A 21,415-nucleotide genomic window follows, 5' to 3' on the forward strand; every position below is an offset into this window, starting at 1 on the left:
TGATATTTTTTCTTTGGCAGGATGATGTTAAAAGAACTGGTGAAACAGGTGTTGAAGAGACAATCTTGGAGGGCCACCTTGGGGTAACAAAAGAGTTACTGGCCTTTCAAACCCCTGAGAAAAAGTATCATATTGGTTGTGAAAAGGGAGGTGCTAATCTCATTAAAGTAAGTTCATTGTCTTGGTCCTAAAGTAGACATTCTAGCCTTCTAAGTGTTAGCAAATCTGTCTTAATTAGTTTACAGGATCATGTCTTTGGTATTTTATCTTGACTTTTTCCTACTTTGTAAGAATCTTTATAGAGGTTGCAATAATTTTTTAAATACAATTTCTAAGTTTTATATATAAACAAAATTCAGTACTACTAGGTAAAGTACTATTTAATTTTTTCTATTTTATAAAACTGCATTTTTAATCATTTCTTTAATGAACCTTATGTGGCTGTTCAGGAAAACAAAAATTATCATTTTAGTACAGTTTTCATTCAAATTGGTGGTATATGTGTGATTAAAGGAGTTAACTTAGTTAAAATGTAGATTTTTATGAAGTGCTGCAGTCAGCTCACTCTTGATACTTAAATAAAATTTTAACCTGAGATATTAGAAGTTTCTTAATTGTAAATAGTTTTAAAGGGATTTTGGGGTGTGTTTTGTTTTTGTTTTGATTAGAAAATCCAAGGGAGTTTTCTGAGATGTAATGAGAGCATGAATTTTGACAAGTAATTTAATGTTCCTTCCAAGAGACATTTATTTTTTTCCTTGAAAATAATGTACATACATAACTATATATCATATTTGTGTGGCATGCATAAATTTAAATAATCTATAACATATAAATATATAATTATATGTGCTATATCATTGCTAATATGTAACCCTTTTTTCCAACTCTTGTAGGAATTAATTGATGATTTCATCTTTCCTGCATCTAATGTTTACCTGCAGTATATGAGAAATGGAGAATTGCCAGCTGAACAGGCTATTCCAGTCTGTAGTTCACCAGCTACCATTAATGCTGGTTTTGAGTTACTTGTAGCATTAGCTGTTGGCTGTGTGAGGAATCTCAAACAGATAGTAGATTCTTTGACTGAAATGTATTACATTGGTACAGCAATAACTAGTAAGTATTTTAAAATTTTAATGACAGATAATTCTCTGTGTTTAAATTGTTTTCCTGTTTTGCTTTTAGTAATGTCTTCAAATCATGCTTTTCTTTCAGCAACTAGTTTAACATTTAGCAAATAGATATATAATTTAAGACCATTTCAAGCGGAGGGCCTTAATGTAGAAAAGTTTTCAGATGTTTGTTAAATGTCTTTCTGTAAGCGATACAAGTATTTAGCAAAATAAATTTCATTTCAGTCATATATGGAATAAAACCCAAACTCCAGAGTAGTAGTCAGAGGCCAGAATTCAAACTTAATACTTCAAATTTCATGCATTGGAAACTTTTTTAGGCCCTCATTTAGAGAAGCTCTTTAATATTATTTTCATACGAGCTCTAAGAAAATCTGATTTTAAATATTAGAATGTGAGAAGATAACATTTTAGTGCACTTTATATTCTCAGTTAATGCTCACATGAAATAGACTATAGTCTCCAGATCTTACAGATACGGAACTGAAGCTCAAAATAGATGAGGGAAGTCTGATCTCATAAGCTAAGCAGGGTCAGGCCTGGTTAGTACTTAGATGGGAGACCACCTAGGAAGACCAAGTTCTGTAGGTGTAAAAAATAAAAAATAAGGGATTGTAAGCTAACAAGGTCCTTGCAATCTGTGAGGTCAAGCAAGATTGCCTTGCCTTTAAAAAAAAAAAAAAAAAAAAAGATGTGGGAAATAAAAATAACCAAAAAAGCAGAAATAAGAAATCAAACACAATGGAGGCTGTTTCATTTTAAAAGAAAACCACTGTTGATTTACAAAGCTTAAAAATATAATTGATTATACTAAATCTTTAAGAACATGTCAAATAATTTTCGATATGTTATATTTCAGAATATAAGGACGTTTTAATAACATTTAGGAGATTCTGATTAAACTGCTTAAAAGGTTAGACTTTTAGCTGTTTATTCTACCAAATCTATGTATAGTGAGACAGGGGCTTTTTTGTTATTGGGATTTGTTTTTCTTTTTAAACGGTTTTTTTGTTGTTTATTTTTTTAATACACACTTTTATTTAGTTTTCAGTAAGTTTAAACCCTCAAGAGATAAAACATCCATATGGATACAGTGTCCGGTGGCCTCAGCAAGAAGGTTGCTTTGGAATTTGGCATGAACCATGTCACTGTTTCCATGAGCGCAAATAACATTTCCCCAGATTCTACTGGTTTTGTTCATTTTGCCACCAGGAGTCATTGTGTTGTTCTCTGCTTTGTATATGTGAGCACATTTCTTGTCCAAATAGAATTCCGTTTCATCTCTGGCATAAACACCTTCAATTTTAAGAAGGGAAGCTGTGTGCTGCCTCTGGGTTTGGAAGACTCTGCTTGTAGCCAGCAAAAAAAAAATTGCCTGGATTACAGCCTTCTAGACATATTTGCTGTTTTAGAAGTCCTATTCTCAGCATACCTTTACAGCCTCCAGAGGCAGCAGGAAGAGAAAGACCCATTTGTTTTTAAATAGTACACTTGCATGGTAAAAATTTCAAGTACCAAAGAGGATGTTTCCTGCTCATTCCAGTTCTCTAGTCATTCAATCCCCTTTAATACCTGTAATCATTGTGGTCAGTTCATGTCTATCCTCCCAGCATATCTGTATACGCAAAATCCACAACCAATTTTTTTGTTGTTGTTCAGTTTTTAACCACATACTGGCGTATAGTATACATGGTATTCTTTCGTATTCTCCTTAATATAGCTCCAGTTGTTTTCTTTCAACACATAAATATTTACCTGTTTCCATTTTTTGGCTACATACCTTTTGGTTTGATATATTACAATTTATTTAACCAGTTCCATAGGCCATGATGAGATTTACGTTCTTTTGAGGTTTATATTAGTTGGAGGGAGATGCATGGTGATTTACAGTTCTCACTATTTCATTTGCTCCTCAAAATAACATTGTGGTTATTGACAAAGCAAGTATTATCCTTATTACTACATTTATTAGGAAGGAAACACTTACCTGAACAAGGTGAAAGAGTTGGTAAGCATCAGAACTAGGGTGTGAACCCAGATGGTGTTAGGGTTATTTACGACTGAGCAAGCTATAATATATTGATGTCTTTATATAACATTTTATGCCAGAATGAGTTTTGAAGGCACTTTTAAAAACATACAAAAGTAGAAAATTATAACAACTGAACTGAACTATAAAGCTAAAAGTAAAGTTAGCATGTATACATTAGCATCATACCTGAGACTACTTCAGAGACTGCCATTAGTAACAACATCAGATAAAATATGGGTTCACAGATGGGGTAAGAATGTATATAGTGGTACATGTTGCTGTGTATCTTAGGTTTATTGAGGTTGAAATGCAAACTAAGCACTGCTTCAGGTAGCTATAAGAGTGGTGTAATTGTTGCTAATGTTAATTTATCAGCTTAATGGAGCTAAAATGGTTGTATCAATACTATAAGAATCTTTTATCTTCTCAGCATGCGAAGCACTTACTGAGTGGGAATATCTGCCACCTGTTGGACCCCGCCCACCAAAAGGATTTGTGGGGCTGAAAAATGCTGGTGCTACTTGTTACATGAATTCTGTGATTCAGCAACTCTACATGATTCCCTCCATCAGGAATGGTATTCTTGCAGTTGAAGGCACAGGTAGTGATGTTGATGATGATATGTCTGGGGATGAAAAACAGGACAATGAGGTAAATTTTATTTAGCATTTTTGTTTTCTGTGTTTGAAATTCTGATACCAGATACTGTTCTTTCTTAGTGTTGTACTTTGACCTGTTAACATAAATTTGAAAATAAAGCTAGAATCTCCCAGTATGGATTGCTGCTTCTTGACATAATATAGTGTTCACTATCTGCTAGACTTTAAACTACAGTTCTATATTATGGCAGTTTATTTTATGTTAATATACTCACTTCTTTTGTGTATGAAAAGTTGAATATAATTGGAGTTTGTGTAATGATAAGAATCTTAATTTTTAATGTTTATATTTTCATTATCTTCATTAATTTATGCCAAATTATATATTATGCCAGTTTCATTATCCATGCTTGCTTTTACATTTCTTCCAAATCAGTAGCTCTTCTTGCTTAAGTAACAAACTTCTCTCTACTCTAAATGTTACATGGTCTTGTGACAAAATTTAGGCTGCCTACTGAGTATTCAATGCAGAGTAAAGCTTGGAAAGGTTAGGTTGTAGTGGCAGATTTGTTGACATAACTATGGCATGACTCTTTTAAAAAGAGAATATGGCAGAACTTAAGTTATGGTCACGTTTATGTCCATCCTCTATTTATTTTTATTTTACCTTTTCCTGTTCATAGTGTTGGTGGAAACTGAAGAGAAAAGCCAGAGTGTTTTCCAATTGTAGTTAATATCTTGAAATGGGTCTTTCCTCATTTCCTCTCTCAGACACCAGAACTATTTGCTCTGGGGTAGTTTATCATTTATAGAGTTTCTGAAATACAGAGTTGCCTCAACTATTCCCCAGAGGGGTCTGAGCATCTTTACATTTTTAAAAAGCTTCATAGGGAATGCTTACACCCAAACCTGGTTAAGAACCACTGCTCTGAGTGAAAATTGAAATTCTAATTCTGTAGCCTGTCGCATCTTTGGAGATACTTAATTGTATGGGCAACAAGTAAATGAGGCAAACAAAATAGTACAATTTCAATGAAGGTGTCCTACCTTTGTTGTCATGGTACCCTCTGCTCTATGTTGTCTTGACACCCACTGCACTGTGGTTTTTTTGGTTTGGATTGGGTTTTTTGTTTTGTTTTGTTTTGGTTTGGTTTTTTTGTTTTGTTTTGTTTTGTTTTGTTTTGCTTACGTACTTGTTTCCTTCCCTGGACTATAAGTTTCTTATGGACAGGGACTAAATATTGTTTATTTCTGTATTAAAGGTCTCAGATACAAATCTGAAGCCACCGTCTCTATGAATTTGACTATTTTAGAAACCTCATATAAGTGGAATCATACCATATTTGTCTTTTTTTTTTTTTCCATATTTATCTTTTTGTAACTGGCTTATTTCACTTAGCATAATATCCCAAGATTTTCTCCTGTCCTAGCATGTGTCAGAATTTTCTTCCTTTTTAAGGCTAAATAATATCCCATTACATGGATAATGCCGCATTTTATATATCCATCAGTGGACCCTTGGGTTGCTTCCACCTTTTGGCTGTTGTGAATAATGCTGCTGTGAATATCAAAGTACAAATACCTTTTTGAGACCTTTCTTTTGGTTCTTTTGGGTGTATACCCAGAAATGGAGTTGCTAGGTCATATGGTAATTCTATTTTTAATTTTTTAAGGAACTCTTTCGTAGTGGTTACAGTTTTAAATTTTCATGAGGTCCAGTACGTCTTTTTCTTTTGTTGCCTATGCTTGTGGTATCATAGTCAGTAAATCATTGCTGAATCCAATGTCACGAAACTTTTGCCCTGATTTTCTTTTAAGAGTTTCATAAATATAGCTCTTACATTCAGGTCTTTTATCTGTATTGTTAATTTTTGTCTAGTGTTAAGTGGGGAAGAGTCCAGTTTTATTCCTTTGCATATATGGATATCTAGTTTTTCCAGCACCATTTGTTGCTATTCTGAATATATATATTTTAACAAATGTTTATAGTTTTGAGCACTTTATATATATTATCTCATGTAATCCTCTCGAGCTACATGAAGAATGTGTTATCCCCATTTACATATGAGGAAACTGAAGCTTAGAAAGATTAAGTAACTTGTTCAGTTAGCTTAAAACCCACATTTGTGTCCAGTTCAGTCTAAGTTAATCACTACACTCTATTCTGCAGTATTATCTTATCTACCTCTCCAATACATAGGTATTCCTTTATGACAACTCTTTTGTGAAATGGTGTGGATAAACACTAATACTGTAAATTAAAATTTGCAAATTGAAAGTTAAGTGTTTTGGAAATAACAAATGATCTATACTTCTATTTATTCACTAATTATTTGGCATTTGTCTCAACATATTTTACTACAAAGTTAGATTAGCTCATTGATCACATTTTTCGGTTTCTAGAGCAATGTTGATCCCAGAGATGATGTATTTGGATATCCTCAACAATTTGAAGACAAACCCGCATTAAGTAAAACAGAAGATAGGAAAGAGTACAATATTGGTGTTCTAAGACACCTTCAGGTCATCTTTGGTCACCTAGCTGCTTCTCGACTACAGTACTATGTGCCCAGAGGATTTTGGAAACAGTTCAGGTAAACTATGGATGGATAGTAATAGGGATACTGCTTAAACTTTTGTTAACATCTCAGGACACTAATGTTAAACTTCTAAAATATATATCAGAAGGCATCTTAAGTTTCATATTAAGCAATAGTAATATTCAAACTTTATTTCTTAGTTAGGTTTTTTTCCCATCGTCCCCAAAGGAGGAAGTAGAAGTGTCATAGTAAGGAGAAGCAGCATTCAGCATTCTTTATTGTCTTAAGATGTTAATAATTTCTTATTTTTGTTTTGAAAACTTCTAATAGACACAGAAATAAGAAAAATAGTATGAACCCTTAGGTATGCATCACCCAACTTCAACAATTGTCAACCCATGGCCAGTCTTTTTTAATCTACATTCCCATCTTGTTCTTTTCACATTGTTTTGAAGCAAATCTCAGATACATAGTTTCATCCATAAATATTTCAGTATGTATCTCTAATGTCTTTTTAAAAACATAACCATATTATTATCATGTCTTTTTAAAAATCCTTACTATCTTATAGTTGTTTTTACTGTGTATTTTTTTGAAATTAGGATCCAAATGAAGTCCATATACCACAACTGTTGCTTTACCTCTTGAGTCTCTTCTAATCTTTTTTCACCCTTGCAATTATTTGTTGAAGGAAAAAAAAGACAGGTAGTTTCCCACCATCTGGGTTTTATTGATGAGATCCCTGTGGTATTTCAGTAGTTTGTTTTCCTCAGTCCCTTGTATTTCCTATACATAGGTAGTGAGATCTAGAGGCTTACTCAGATCCTTCCTTCCTTCCTTTCTTTCTTTCTCTTTCTTTCTTTCTTTCTTTCTTTCTTTCTTTCTTTCTTTCTTTCTTTCTTTCTTTCTTTCTTTCTTTTCTTCTCTTCTTTTTGAAATGGAATAGGCAAGACTACTTCATAGGTAGTAATATTCATCTCAGCGAGGAGACTAAATAAATGTCTGTCTCTTATAATAATAGCCATTCATCGTGATTGCCTAAATACAGTATTTCATTGGGGTTACAAAACGGTGATATTTATTAACTAAAATAGATCTATAAAGTATATGGCTATCCTGATATACAATTTTGTAGGAAAGCAGGGATAAATAACTTTTTTCTTTGATCTTCAATGATACCTTGCTCTTATTTTTACTCCATTTATTTTACTTTTTAAAAATTCATTACCGATTGTGTCATGCGCTGTATATACCACAGTACAATCATATAAGTCTTTACTGTGCATAAAAGAGGCTGTGATCCTTCATAGCAGTGGGTTTTTTAAATAATATTCCTTAGAATCCCTTCAAGGCATCTCTCAGACTGCTGAGCACAGAGGAAGCAAAGGGTCACCTGATAGTGCTACTCTGGTCCACCTTCCTGTCTTCAATCAGAGCAGCTCTCCTGCTCCCTACAAGGATACTAAGATTCCTTTTGCAACCACTGCTTTATAGTAGTGGCCTCCCTATGACTCACCATATGAATTCTTCTGATTCCCCAAGATTACCTTCCTTAATCCATATTATTGGCTTGCATGCTCCACCTTCCTTCCCAGCTCTGCTTTTGCCCTTTCAGTCCCATCACCCAACACACCTCTCACCCTCATTTCTGACTATTCCAGTTCTCTTTCTTTCCCTAACCTCTCTCACCTCAGCCATAAGACTTTTAGCATTTCTGTTTTTCCTTTTCCAAATTACTCACATGCTTTTTGAGCTTTTATCTTAAAATTTGTCATTCAGCTATAGTTTCTGTCTTATAATGTTTTTGCATTTTTGACTTCTCAATTATTCCCTATCCTAAGTGGATCTTGCAATTTGTCTAAACTAGAACTTGTAGACTATCCACACTGTAGACACACTATATACTCTTTATAATGTGAGTTAATTAACCACATTCCCCACCCCAGAAATTTTGGTTTGAAAATTTTCAAACTAACAGAAAGGTAAAGAAATACTCTAATAATCACCTTAATGTTGCACCCTTTACCCAGATTTACCAGTTGTTATAACATTTTGTTATATTTGCTTATATGAATACTTGGGTTTTGGTTTGGATTTCTCTAAACCAGTTGATAGTTGTTTAAAACATAACACTTTATTTCTCTACATGCTTCAGCACGTGTCCTCTGAGAATAAGGACATTTTCCTATTGTGTGTCATACAGTTATCACACTCATGAAATTTAATATTGATTTAATAACATCTAATATTCATCAGTATGTATTCCGATTTGCCCAGAATATTTTTTATAATTTTCATTTTTCATTTCCAGTCTGGTATCCTGAAAGGAATCACAAGACTATTACCTCTTTGGTCATCTTAAAATAATTTCCCAAAGTTGTCATAACTTTTATGGCACTTAAATTTTTGAAGATTCTAAACCAGTTAGTTGTCTTGCAGAATGTCCCTCATTTTCTTTCTTTGTGTGATTATTTCCTCATGATTAGATTTAAGTTGCATGTTTTTTGACAAAGAAGACTGTGTAGGTGATATTATGTGTTTCGCATTGAGAGGTAAATGGTATCAGTTAATTGATTATTGGTGATACTAACTTTGATCCTTTGTCTTAACATATCCATTGTAAAGGTACCTTTTCCCTTTAGTAATTGATAGTTGACCATATGTTTAAAAGTATCAGTTGACTACAATTTGAGAGCAAATAGAGTGGATTGGTGTCATTTCCAGTAATGAAATGATGATATATTTGATTTCAAACTCACTAAATTTCAAGTCGACAATGAAATAGGGATGAGATTATTTGCTACGTAGAAAAAGCGTTACAAAAGAATTTATCAAAAGGCACTTGTTTCACTAGTGTTATTTAAAACACATTTGTTATATCTCTCACTTAGAATAAATTCGCTTCTATTCTCTATGTGTATTAATCTCTAAATACGAAATTAGATGTCATTGATAGTTTCCAGCAGTGACTAGGTTTTAGCTGTATCGGTTTTCATAAGAATTGATTTGCCTCACTTAAGTCCTCAGATTATTCAAAAGAGATCAACTCTAAAACAAGTCAAACCTTCTCTTTTCACTTGGAAAAATCAATTTAAGAATAAATAGATATTATCTTTGCACTGTATCTGTAGTCCAAAATTTAAGCAAAACGAAATATAATAGTAGTAATTATAACATCTATATGAGATCCACCACCCCCATTTTAATAGCATCTTCAGTTGGATTCAAAATGCATGCATATACCATATTACCTAGAGCAAGCATCCTTCTTGGAGCTATACTGTCCCATCAACCACACCAGTAGTATCATGGTAATTCTTCCCCGCTGGACTATCACTCTTTCTTTCTCCTCCACTTTACTGTATATGTTAAGAGCATTTCTTTCTTTCTATTTCCTTATGTAATTGAGGAATAAATCTCGGTTTATATACTGTCATTTGTGGTTGTATTGCTTTTTTCCTGAAAAATATGTTGTATATTGTTTTAAAAATATCACACATTACAAATTTTATTCAATTCATTTCATAGGCTTTGGGGTGAGCCTGTCAATCTACGTGAACAACATGATGCTTTAGAATTTTTTAATTCATTGGTGGATAGTTTAGATGAAGCTTTGAAAGCCTTAGGACATCCAGCCATGCTAAGTAAAGTTTTGGGAGGTTCCTTTGCTGATCAGAAGATTTGCCAAGGCTGCCCACATAGGTAAGTGCTAATGACATATTTAAAGTGTGTGTTGTACTATTTATTTACTAACAAAAATAAAATTTTTACTAGTAGTTGTGTATAAAAGTGGAGTGTGCTACCGATTACAAAATACCTGAGACTAGTTGAATTATATACTGTGTATACCTTCCTACTGTGGGAGGGTTTTTTCTTGTTTTTGTCAAATAATTTGGTTTCTTTTACTCCATCAGATCTCACTATTTCATACTCTTACATTCTTTTGTGTATGTATAGTCACTCGTGGGGAAATAAAATGGCATTTTGCATACAGCTACAGGTATTACTTATAAATTTGTCTTATAATTATAATGTAAATACAGTAAGTTTAGAAGATGACAGACATGGAGTACTATTTCTTATACAAATGAAAGACTGACTTTAAAATAGCATTACTTATTGTCGTTATCCTTAAGTTATGTTTTCTACACAAAATATAGTAAGAGTTGGCTAAACAAAGTGGTTTTTCTTTCTTTCTTTTTTTTTTTTTTTTTACTTAAAGGTGAAATTAAAGTCTTACATTGAAAATAGTTCAGTACCTATTGTGTGTATATATTTGGTGGAGGAGCTTCATTTTTGGACATAGGGAAATGATTGGTGAGGAGAAATAATATATAAATGAGAAATTTACATAGGTTCAACAATTCATTCAGAACAAGGGCATTTAACTGTTTGCATAGCCTGGGCAACCTATGGTCCTTTTAAGTGGACAATAAAATTGTCATTTTTACTTCTTGTTTTTAATTCACTGATAAAATAGCCAACTTTTGGGTTATCTGTTCTTATCAATCATTTTCGGTTTAAGACAATTTCAAATTTACTTGGAAATTACTCATTTTCTTTGCTAAGTGAAAGTCCAGAGAGCACGATCTTAAGATCCCTAAAGTTCAAATACCTACTCTACAATTCAACTAGTCTTGTTACATGCCAGAAATTTACATAGAGTCCCAACTCTGTTTTAGAGCACTATTTGTCTAGAACAACAGTTAACACACTGTGAACCATATTTTTGTAAACATTTATTGGAACATACCCCCTCCTTTACTTTCTGGCTGCTTTCACTCTAACAGCAGAGTCGAATAGTTGCCACAGAGACCTCACAACACAAAAAGCCTGTAGTATTTACTCACTGGCCTTTTAAATTTTTGCCGACTTCTCCTTTTAGAATGTCTTTTTAAACAGTCATAAGATCTAACTTTTTTCTCTTCTATAGGTTGTTCCCTGATTATAGTAGCAATTTGCTTAATACCTACTTCATGTTCCATTCATGTTCCTTATAAATGCTTTTATTTATGTACCTGTCTTTTTTCCTTAACTAAATTGGAAACTTCTAAATATGAGGAACTGTCTTAAACATTGACTATCCCACAGTGCTTTTCACATGGAAGTCACTCTCAATATATTTGTCAAATGGATAAGTTTGATGGTCGAGACTGTATTCTCCACATCACGTGTTAGAATTTATGAATATGTCTTATCAGAAATCTGAAAATTCCTTTGGTGGAAAATTGCCACAGGGTGGGATTCTGGCTCCTACTCAGATTGCTTTTCCCCTATTAATTTGCATGTTAATGAATTCGTGCTTTAGTAAGGTTTCCATTAAAGGAGGAACATTTAAAATTCAGCCCATTAATAGTTTCAAATACCCTTTTCAGAACTTGTTGAATTCATGTTTTGGCCTTGGCATGAATTGCTGTCTAAACATGACAGTGGAAGCAGTGTGATAGAGACTATAAAGAGCTTAAGCTGTGAAGCCAGACAGACCTGCTTTCAAAACACCATTTATCCTAGTAATCTTGACCAAATTAACCTTTCTGAACTCTACTTCCCTCACCCCAGAAATGGAGATGGTGCTATTTCTCAATAGGTTTGTCATGAAGACAGAGAACCTTGTATATATGTTTTTGTGTGTGTAGGCAACTTAATGTAGTACTCAGTACAGGATAAGTGACCTATAAGTTGTAACTTATTTATTGGTAACACTATGGTCTATAGGTTTTGTTATATTACAAATATTGCAAATGTGATTTTCATTAAGTCCATAACTAAGGAATAAATCCTTTTTGATAATTTCTTAATATCTTTAGATACGAGTGTGAAGAATCTTTTACGACTTTGAATGTAGACATTAGAAATCACCAAAATCTTCTTGATTCTTTGGAACAGTATGTCAAAGGAGATTTATTAGAAGGTGCAAATGCATATCATTGTGAAAAATGCAATAAAAAGGTATGAATTGTCCTGTTTTGCTTAAAATAATTATGATTGCACTTAAGGAATTTGGAAGACATTAATTCTATTTGTCCTTAATATTCCCCTTTTTATTCCTTACCCTGCTTTGTTATAGTGGTAGCAAAAAGGTAGTTAAGCTGATAACTGATTTAAAGGTTTGCCAGGGAAAGAAGATTGAGAGAAAGTATTGCCAGAGGACTAGAGAGAACACGTAAGAGTGAGTCATTTTAGAAGTCATATCATAGTAGCTTAATATCACATCCTCTTAATCTGAGTTACAAAGACACTTTCCATCCATACTCAAGCAAACTGCTATTGAACTTTTCAAAACTACAGTCTTAGAACCTATCATTCTCTTATGTCCGGAGTTAATTGTCAAGACCAAGAAGTTTGCTAAAACTGTTAATTACTTCAGTTAGCCACATAAAGTTTCTTCTACCACCTGTGTTTTTAAACTACTTGCAGCAGATTTTTAGACCCACCTGATTTAGTCTTTATGTAACATCCATTTGAGAGAAACAGTTTACACTTACATGCAGTAAAAGATCTTTCTGGGCTCCCAAACCCTCTCACTACGAAGTCACCTGTGTTGTTTTGACTTTACGTTGCACTTACAGAGGTATTAAAGTCTAGAGATTGAGTTGGTGAGCTGTAAAGCCATACTGCCTGCCACTCACAGCTGAAATGAGGCAAGTTACTTAATCTCTCTGTTAACCCCTAACCCTCATCTGCAATATACCTGTCTGCAATGGTTGTAAGGATTGAATATGTTGCTACTTGGGCAGCACATAGCATATTACTGGATGCTTAACTTCCTAATAAGTATTAGCCACTATTACTGTATTTCTTCAATTTGCTCACAAAAGACCACATCCTAATTAGAGTAATAGTAAATAGCAAACAAGTAATGGTGATTAGATGGCAATGACAGTATAGAAACCAGACAGCAAGTAATGTCTGTTATCACTAATTTTTGTAATTGGTAGTAAATGGCATCAGCTAGTTCCATATTATTTTAGTTAACATTTTAAAAAATATCATCTGTGACAAATACCTTGATTGCCTTCGTCATCGTGTATTTGTTTACACAAGATTTCAGGTTAGTCTTAAGAGAATTTAATAATACAATTAATTTTTTTTTTAATGTGGCTTATAAGAGAACATCTAGTTACTTGCTCTCTTTGTTTTAGGTTGATACTGTAAAGCGCTTGCTGATTAAAAAATTACCTCCTGTTCTTGCTATTCAACTAAAACGATTTGACTATGACTGGGAAAGAGAATGTGCAATCAAGTTCAATGATTATTTTGAATTTCCTCGAGAGCTGGACATGGAACCTTACACAGTTGCAGGTGTTGCAAAGCTGGAAGGAGATAATGTAAACCCAGAGAGTCAGTTGATACAACAGAATGAACAGTGTGAAAGTGAGACAGCAGGAAGCACGAAATACAGACTTGTGGGTGTGCTTGTACACAGTGGTCAAGCAAGTGGGGGACATTATTATTCTTATATCATTCAGAGGAATGGTGGAGATGGTGAGAGAAATCGCTGGTATAAATTTGATGATGGAGATGTAACAGAGTGTAAAATGGATGATGATGAAGAAATGAAAAACCAGTGTTTTGGTGGAGAGTACATGGGAGAAGTATTTGATCACATGATGAAGCGCATGTCATACAGGCGCCAGAAAAGGTGGTGGAATGCTTATATACTTTTTTATGAAAGATTGGACACAGTAGAACAAGGTGACGAGTTGATAAGATACATATCAGAGCTTGCTGTCACCACAAGACCCCATCAGATTATTATGCCATCGGCCATTGAGAGAAGTGTACGGAAACAAAATGTACAATTCATGCATAACCGAATGCAGTACAGTTTGGAATATTTTCAGTTTATGAAAAAATTGCTTACGTGTAATGGTGTTTACTTAAATCCTCCTCCAGGTAAGTTTCAAAATATTTAGCTTCTTAGTAATAAAGTATAACTTACTTAGCTTGCAAGATTTTTTTAGCAGGCATCAACATGTTTAGTTTTTTACTTTCGGTTGTTTTTAAAGTTGTATTTCAGATCACTTACCTTCGAGCGTTATATATTGTCTTGTTATTTGGAAATGAGAGCTTTTGTTTATTGTAACAATTTGTTTTTGATTCAAGCATTAGTTTGAAATGGTGCTTTAGGAGAACTACTACTATGAATTACTTATTTTATGAGTAGCCTAAGAGGAATTTTAACAAAGACTACTGAAAATTAGTGGAAATGCAGACTTGTTTGAAAATAGGGCTTGGACATCGAAGTTTGATTTATTTATTTTATTTTATTTTTGTATGCATTTTATTTATAGGGCAAGATCACCTGTTGCCTGAAGCAGAAGAAATCACTATGATTAGTATACAGCTTGCTGCTAGGTTCCTCTTTACCACAGGATTTCACACCAAGAAAATAGTCCGCGGCTCTGCCAGTGATTGGTACGTTGCTTTAGATTTTCATTTCTATTACACTAACATTTAGTTTGGTTCTTTAATATACTGCTTTATTTTTTCCAAACCATGATAATCTTGTTTCAGATTTGGAATGCATAATAAAACTCTTGGTAATAATAGTAAGAAAAATCATATTAAAATAGTTTCTTAGATTAAATATGGCCTTTTATTATTCAGAGGTGGGCTGTATCAGGAAATTATTATGCTTTACCTTCGATAGATTAAATTGTGCTGTAGATTAAAAGGGTAAAAAATTAAAATGAGTTCATGTTTCTAATTGTGAAAGTATAGAAGCCATATAGAAGCCAATACCTTGATTTAACAATTTTCATTTATTCATCCAGTAGTAAGATATTTAAGGGAAGGAGGAGTGGATATTGTTTTCGTCATTGAACCTAAGAAGAGTTTGGTAATGGATTTATAGAGAACTTTACAAGATTTCATGTATTTTGTCATTCTGTGATAATAGACCAAGCCATAGTATTCATCTGTCATTTTAATATTACTACTAGAAGCAACTATTGATGGTTCTATTCCTCCAGTGGTAAAAAAGGTCTTTGATTTTTATTAGGTTCATAGAGACCCATCCCTTTGCTACAGCAAACAGATTACTGAATTGATATTCATAAATTTTTTTGTGTGTTTTGTCGTAGGTATGATGCATTGTGTATTCTTCTTCGTCATAGCAAGAATGTACGTTTTTGGTTTGCTCATAATGTCCTTTTTAATGTTTCAAATCGCTTCTCTGAATACCTTCTGGAGTGCCCTAGTGCAGAAGTGAGAGGTGCATTTGCAAAACTTATAGTTTTTATTGCACATTTTTCCTTGCAAGATGGGCCATGTCCTTCACCTTTTGCATCTCCTGGACCTTCTAGTCAGGTAATTGCACAGTTTTCTTTCTAATGATTGTTTGCAAATTCTGTTTCCTGGAAGTTTAAAGTCATAATTTTGTGTGCATCTGTTTGATATGTTTACCTAACAAACGTGTATGTATGCACACACACTGCACAATCTGGTGTCTATGGGTTCCATTAAAAGTACTTCACATCAATGAATGGTGGTTATTGGCTCTTTAAAAAATGGAGTTTTCTCTGTTAATTCATCTACAGGAAGTGGCTTAACTATACACTTACTGTTACATGGACTATTTTTAAAGTTTTTTTTAAAAGAACACTTCCATTTTCTAAAAAATTAAAATAGTACGAACACTCTATAATGAAATCTACCTTGGATCTTCATTTCCTTTCCTAACAAGCAACCCTTTTGTCATCAGTCCTTCCAGAAACATCTGCCTATATTCAACAAATGTATGTTCATGTCCCTTTTTTATGTAAATAGAATTATATTGTTCCTGCACCTTGTTTCTGAAAAATAGCTAATGTTTTGTCCTTTACAGGCTTATGACAATTTAAGCCTGAGCGATCACTTACTAAGAGCAGTACTAAATCTCTTGAGAAGGGAAGTTTCAGAGCATGGGCGCCATTTGCAGCAATATTTCAACCTGTTTGTAATGTATGCCAATTTAGGTAAGAATTTAAGTTTTCATAATTCCGTTTTAATGTGTCATTAAGTGGTGAAGTCATTTTAGTCAAGCGATAAGTTGTAATGTGGTCTAAAATGGAAACAGTATTCCATAAAACCTATTATGCATTTTATCTGAAACTTTTTTCATTGCACTTTTCACCTTATATTTTATAGTTATATTCCTGTGTCTTATCTCTGCAATGGACACAGGTCAGAAACTGTGTCTTAACCATATTTTCATTTCCCGAAGTGGTGCCAGATCTGTCTTGTTTTTGAAAATACTGATTCCTAGGCCCCCATCCCACACCAACTGAATCAATTCTCAAAGGTAATTCAAGAAATCGACATTTTCAAAAGACCCCCAGATAATTATGATACTCACCAAGTTTGGGTAAAGGACTTAGTACATAAGTTTATGTTGAAGTAAACTAAATTAAAAGTGTAATATAAATATTCACTTAAATTACCCTGTTGTTCATATGTTATTACCCTATATAACACCGCTTTTTCAAAGGAACCTGCTCTGACATCACTTGATGATTTCAGTGATTCCATAATACTTACCTTAAAAGCGTGCTATACTGTCTTTTTAGTGTATGTGCTGCCAAAATGAGCACCTTACTCTTTTTATTGTGTTCAAGATTTTTTTTCCCCAACTAGATTGCAAAAATCAGAGCTTTTCATAGTAGCATTAGGTAAATATTTGTTAAATGAATAGATCAGTAAGCGTGTCATTAAAAATCCTTCCATTATCATTTTGGTGTTTGTTAATTGGCTAGGAGTTGGTGAATTTTCTATGATTAAAATTATAAAGCATATATCAGTCAATGAAGTGTTCATACACTGAGCCCAAAATGACTGATTTATTGAGATGTTTCAGTTAGGGTCTTAGTGACAATGTATGTTTGGCCAGATTTGGAACTAATTCAAAGACTTAGTTTTGAATAACTTCCTTAAAGTTAAAAAAAAATTTAAGCCTCTTAGATCCAAAATTATGTTCTATACCCAAACATCCCTGTCATTCTAGGTTTTTTGTGTGTAAATTTTGTAATCACCAATTGACCTGTTACCCTTTTAACATTCTACTTCCAGAGAGTGTAGTTGGTCATATTTTCTCTTTTCATACTGGAGATATTTGGTTATTCGTAGCTAAGAAGGAAGAGAATATAAACAAGCATAAGTAGAATATATTTTAGGCATTCACAAAAATCCTATATTGTTTAACTCCCTTTTTAGATATTGCCTACTCACAAAGCGTACATCGTTGGTTTATAATGTAATCTAATTAAAATTTTTCCTGCTAAAAACAAATACAAGTCTATAAACTTTAATATGAAATTATAAGACCACATATGCTTTGGGGTTCTGAATTGTTTGGATTTAAGAAAGATAAGGCAGTGCACATAACCTGCATCATATAACATTACTATAGCAAGGGCCAAGGTATCACCTTAATCATACACAATATTTCTATAGTAAAACATGAATACTCACAGTGGGAGGGGATGAATGAAGGCTATAAATAGCCTTTTGTCAATTCAGGCCAGATTTTCCCACCACACATTTTGGCACCAACATTTATAAAAGCTCTTTTAATATCAGGATTTCAGATAAGGGATCGTGTTCCCGTATTTATTATACTTATTGAAATTTAGCAATAAATAAGAGTCTATTGTCTAATGGGGTATAGAGACAAAATTATAATTTTCATAAAGTATATTAATGGCTGTAATAGAGAAAATGCAAATTACTGTGGAAGTATATCATAGGGGTACCCTACCAGATTTTGCTAATATGGGGTCTTTGATGTAAGATTGGGATGACAGGAGTGGTGAGCAGGATTCTCCAATCATTCTTCTGGCAAGTCTTATGAGGAATTCTGGGTTTTATCCTTAGGGCATTGGAGAGCCATTGCAGAGTTTTGAATAGACATACTTTCTAGAAAGATCACTCCGGCTACAGTGTGGAATGGATTACAAGAGAGTAAGACTAGAAATTGTTAGTAGCAGTCCTAAACCTTTTTGGTACCAGGGACCAGTACTCCTATGAGAATCTAATGCCTGATGATGTGAGGTGAAGCTGAGGCAGTGATGTTAGTGCTGGGGAGCAGCTGCAAATACAGATGAAGCTTCTCTGGCTCCCCTGCCGCTCAGCTCCTGCTCTGCAGCTCAGTTCTTTAAGACGCCATGAACTGGTACCTGTCCACAGCCCAGGGGCTGAAGACCCCTGATCTATAGGCAGGAGATTGTTGTGGCCTGTGTTTGGGAACTGGCAATGAGGGAGGGGGTACTAGTGGACAGTTTCTGGTGTTTTTTATTAGAGGTAGAATCTGTAGGATTTGATGATTGGATGTTCAGAAGCATTGATTTTTAAGAGACAGAGAGGAAGGACTCACAAATGAGATCAAGAAGAGGTTGAAAGAAAATAAGAGGAATCAAAGACTGAGGAAGTGGTGGTTACAGTTTGAGGCCTATTCCTTAGCTTTATACCAGGAGAGGGGGCAGAAATCAAATTAGTATAGGTTGAGGAGCAGGAAGATGAGAAAGCAGAAATACTAAGTTAGGCATCTTTTTCCAAAGCTTGGTCGTGGAAGAAAGAAAGAAGAGACAGGCAATTTATAAAAGAATTATTTTTTATCTCTAAGTAATAGAAAGTGTTCATCTTCTTTATGCTGAGTGTAATGATTGTAATGTCATGGTCACTGTTGAACCATTTTAATACTTAGATCCAATAGTACTGATTCAATAGATTTTCAGTTCTGGTTAAATAATTCTCTAAATACTAAGTAAAAGTTATCTTCCGATCATAAAAATTATGGGAAAATATTTTAGATAGCTATTATGAACCTGAACGCTGTAATATCTTAATTCTTTTCTCTCACATACTAATTATCCTTCTCTTCCCACTTCTCCCTTCATTGTAGGTGTGGCAGAGAAGACACAGCTTCTGAAATTGAGTGTACCTGCCACTTTTATGCTTGTGTCTTTAGATGAAGGCCCAGGTCCTCCAATCAAATACCAGTATGCCGAATTAGGCAAATTATACTCAGTAGTGTCACAGCTGATCCGCTGTTGCAATGTCTCATCAAGAATGCAGTCTTCAATCAATGGTAAAGCCGAATGTTCCATTCTTTACATTGGTTTTAAAACACTACCTAATTGAAAGTAATTCTCAAGATGTTTAATTATAAAACAAGTCTGAAGGTTTATGCTTTGGAAATTTTATATTATTTTGAGTCCTGCACCCTTTTCACATGTCTAAACGGGATCTTTTTCTGTCTGCTTGCTGCTGAGATTGATAACTTGTTTATAAAGTAGTTTAAGAATTAACTTTTTATATCAGAAAATGCTAGTGTTCGCATTTAAATTTTGCATTTTATCATCTGCTCATTGGTATATCTGATCATTGTAATGCCTAATATTATTTTCCTTGTCATACTTAGGAAACTCAATTTAAAATGTTACTTTTCAAAATAAAATGTTATTTTTCTAAAATAAAATCATAAACCAATATGGTAGAAGCTATGTGTTATGGAGAAGCCTTTTACTTTTTATTGATGACAAATCTGTATTCTAGGTAATCCTCCCCTTCCCAATCCTTTTGGTGATCCTAATTTATCACAGCCTATAATGCCAATTCAGCAAAATGTGGCAGACATTTTATTTGTAAGAACAAGTTATGTGAAGAAAATCATTGAGGACTGCAGTAACTCAGAGGAAACCGTCAAATTGCTTCGTTTTTGCTGCTGGGAGAATCCTCAGTTCTCATCTACTGTCCTCAGTGAACTTCTCTGGCAGGTTAAAAGACAATTCTCATTCATATGTCCCTATAATTTGATTTGTTATTCCTTTAAATAAGTTATTCACCATTTCTTACCTGTTTTTAGGTTGCATATTCCTACACTTACGAACTCCGACCCTATTTGGATCTGCTTTTGCAAATCTTATTGATTGAGGACTCCTGGCAGACTCACAGGTAGAAACCCTTTTTTGTTAACTTACCCAACCTTTAGAATAACTAAAATGGCTAGTCAGCACATATTTTTTACCTCTTGGAATTCTAACAAATGTTTAATTTAAAACTTAGGAGTGAATAAAAAATTCTCTTCTCACAATTTTATTTCATTTTTTGTTTTCTCTCATTGCCCAAGTTGCATACTTAATATACTTTTATCTTACAATTTTTTTTATTGTTATTAAGAAAAACTAGCATAGGCTTTTCATAAATATTTTAGGATTAGATTATGTTAGTTTTAGAATTAGTCACAAGAGATAACATTTTAATATTTAAAAATGGTCTATAGATTAGGGTAGTTACATTCTATAAAAGTTACCTTGGACGCTGAATGAGCAATTACCAAAGCATTGCTCCTAGGGATAATATAGCATTATGTTTCTGCAAGCTTCTGGTTACATTTTTATCAACCAGTCAATACATAACCTTTTTTAAATGTGTTCACTTTTAAAGACACCTTATTTAATATATATTGCTAACTCATTCAACAATTAACTCAAAAAGCTCACGTTTGAACAAAGTTTATCTAACATGTGTTTTCCCTGCAAAACCTTCTTGGGTTAAGGAGCACTAGCCATCACTTCAGCACTACACATTTGGGAGCGATTTTAAACAGTGAAATCAACAAAAAGCACAAAAATGTGGAAAAGGTATCACTAAATAGACAGCAAAAAAGACACTTGCCATTCTGCTTATGAGCTCAAAAGCACAAGTGTCAGTTTTTTTGCTGTTACAAATAAAGTTCAGCAAGTAGGCAAAATCATCAGTATGGAATCTGAATAGTGAGCATCAACTATGAGTTTTTCAGAACGTGAAAAGTTTAGAGCGTTTTTGTTGTTCTAAGAACACTTATCCAACTTCACTGTCCCTCATGCTTCCTACAGAAATCTTCTGTTTGGTTTTTTACCAGAAAGGCTTAATACATCTTTAATCCCAAGAGAGTTATTATACAGATGATGATGAACTATGGAATTAGTTGACAACTCCGCCAGATTTTATAAATTATCTACCCACATGGAGGATAGTATAATAGTTTGTTTTGAGCAACAATTCATAATCTATATAGCAGACTGCCTCCTATATGTCAATATAATAATTAAAACATAAACAAGTTGAAAACAAGTTCTGTAACAACAA

The 21,415-nt window shown here is 33.6% G+C and overlaps 1 protein-coding gene across 5 annotated transcripts in view; it reads left to right on the forward strand.

Moving 5' to 3' along the window:
* Nucleotides 1-21,415, forward strand: part of USP9X (ubiquitin specific peptidase 9 X-linked) — a 119,584-nt gene that overhangs the window by 91,920 nt on the left and 6,249 nt on the right. For all 5 annotated transcript variants that reach the window (XM_036227205.1, XM_016156567.2, XM_016156566.2 and 2 more), the window contains 13 exons: nt 21-167; nt 897-1,119; nt 3,599-3,819; nt 6,171-6,361; nt 9,836-10,009; nt 12,115-12,256; nt 13,450-14,203; nt 14,602-14,725; nt 15,394-15,619; nt 16,137-16,266; nt 19,188-19,373; nt 19,841-20,061; nt 20,151-20,239. In XM_036227205.1, the coding sequence (XP_036083098.1) occupies nt 21-167; nt 897-1,119; nt 3,599-3,819; nt 6,171-6,361; nt 9,836-10,009; nt 12,115-12,256; nt 13,450-14,203; nt 14,602-14,725; nt 15,394-15,619; nt 16,137-16,266; nt 19,188-19,373; nt 19,841-20,061; nt 20,151-20,239 (2,828 nt within the window). The remainder of the gene's footprint in view (nt 1-20; nt 168-896; nt 1,120-3,598; nt 3,820-6,170; nt 6,362-9,835; nt 10,010-12,114; nt 12,257-13,449; nt 14,204-14,601; nt 14,726-15,393; nt 15,620-16,136; nt 16,267-19,187; nt 19,374-19,840; nt 20,062-20,150; nt 20,240-21,415) is intronic.

Source organism: Rousettus aegyptiacus, unplaced genomic scaffold, assembly GCF_014176215.1.
Source record: "Rousettus aegyptiacus isolate mRouAeg1 unplaced genomic scaffold, mRouAeg1.p scaffold_m13_p_9, whole genome shotgun sequence".
Classification (NCBI taxonomy): domain Eukaryota; kingdom Metazoa; phylum Chordata; class Mammalia; order Chiroptera; family Pteropodidae; genus Rousettus; species Rousettus aegyptiacus.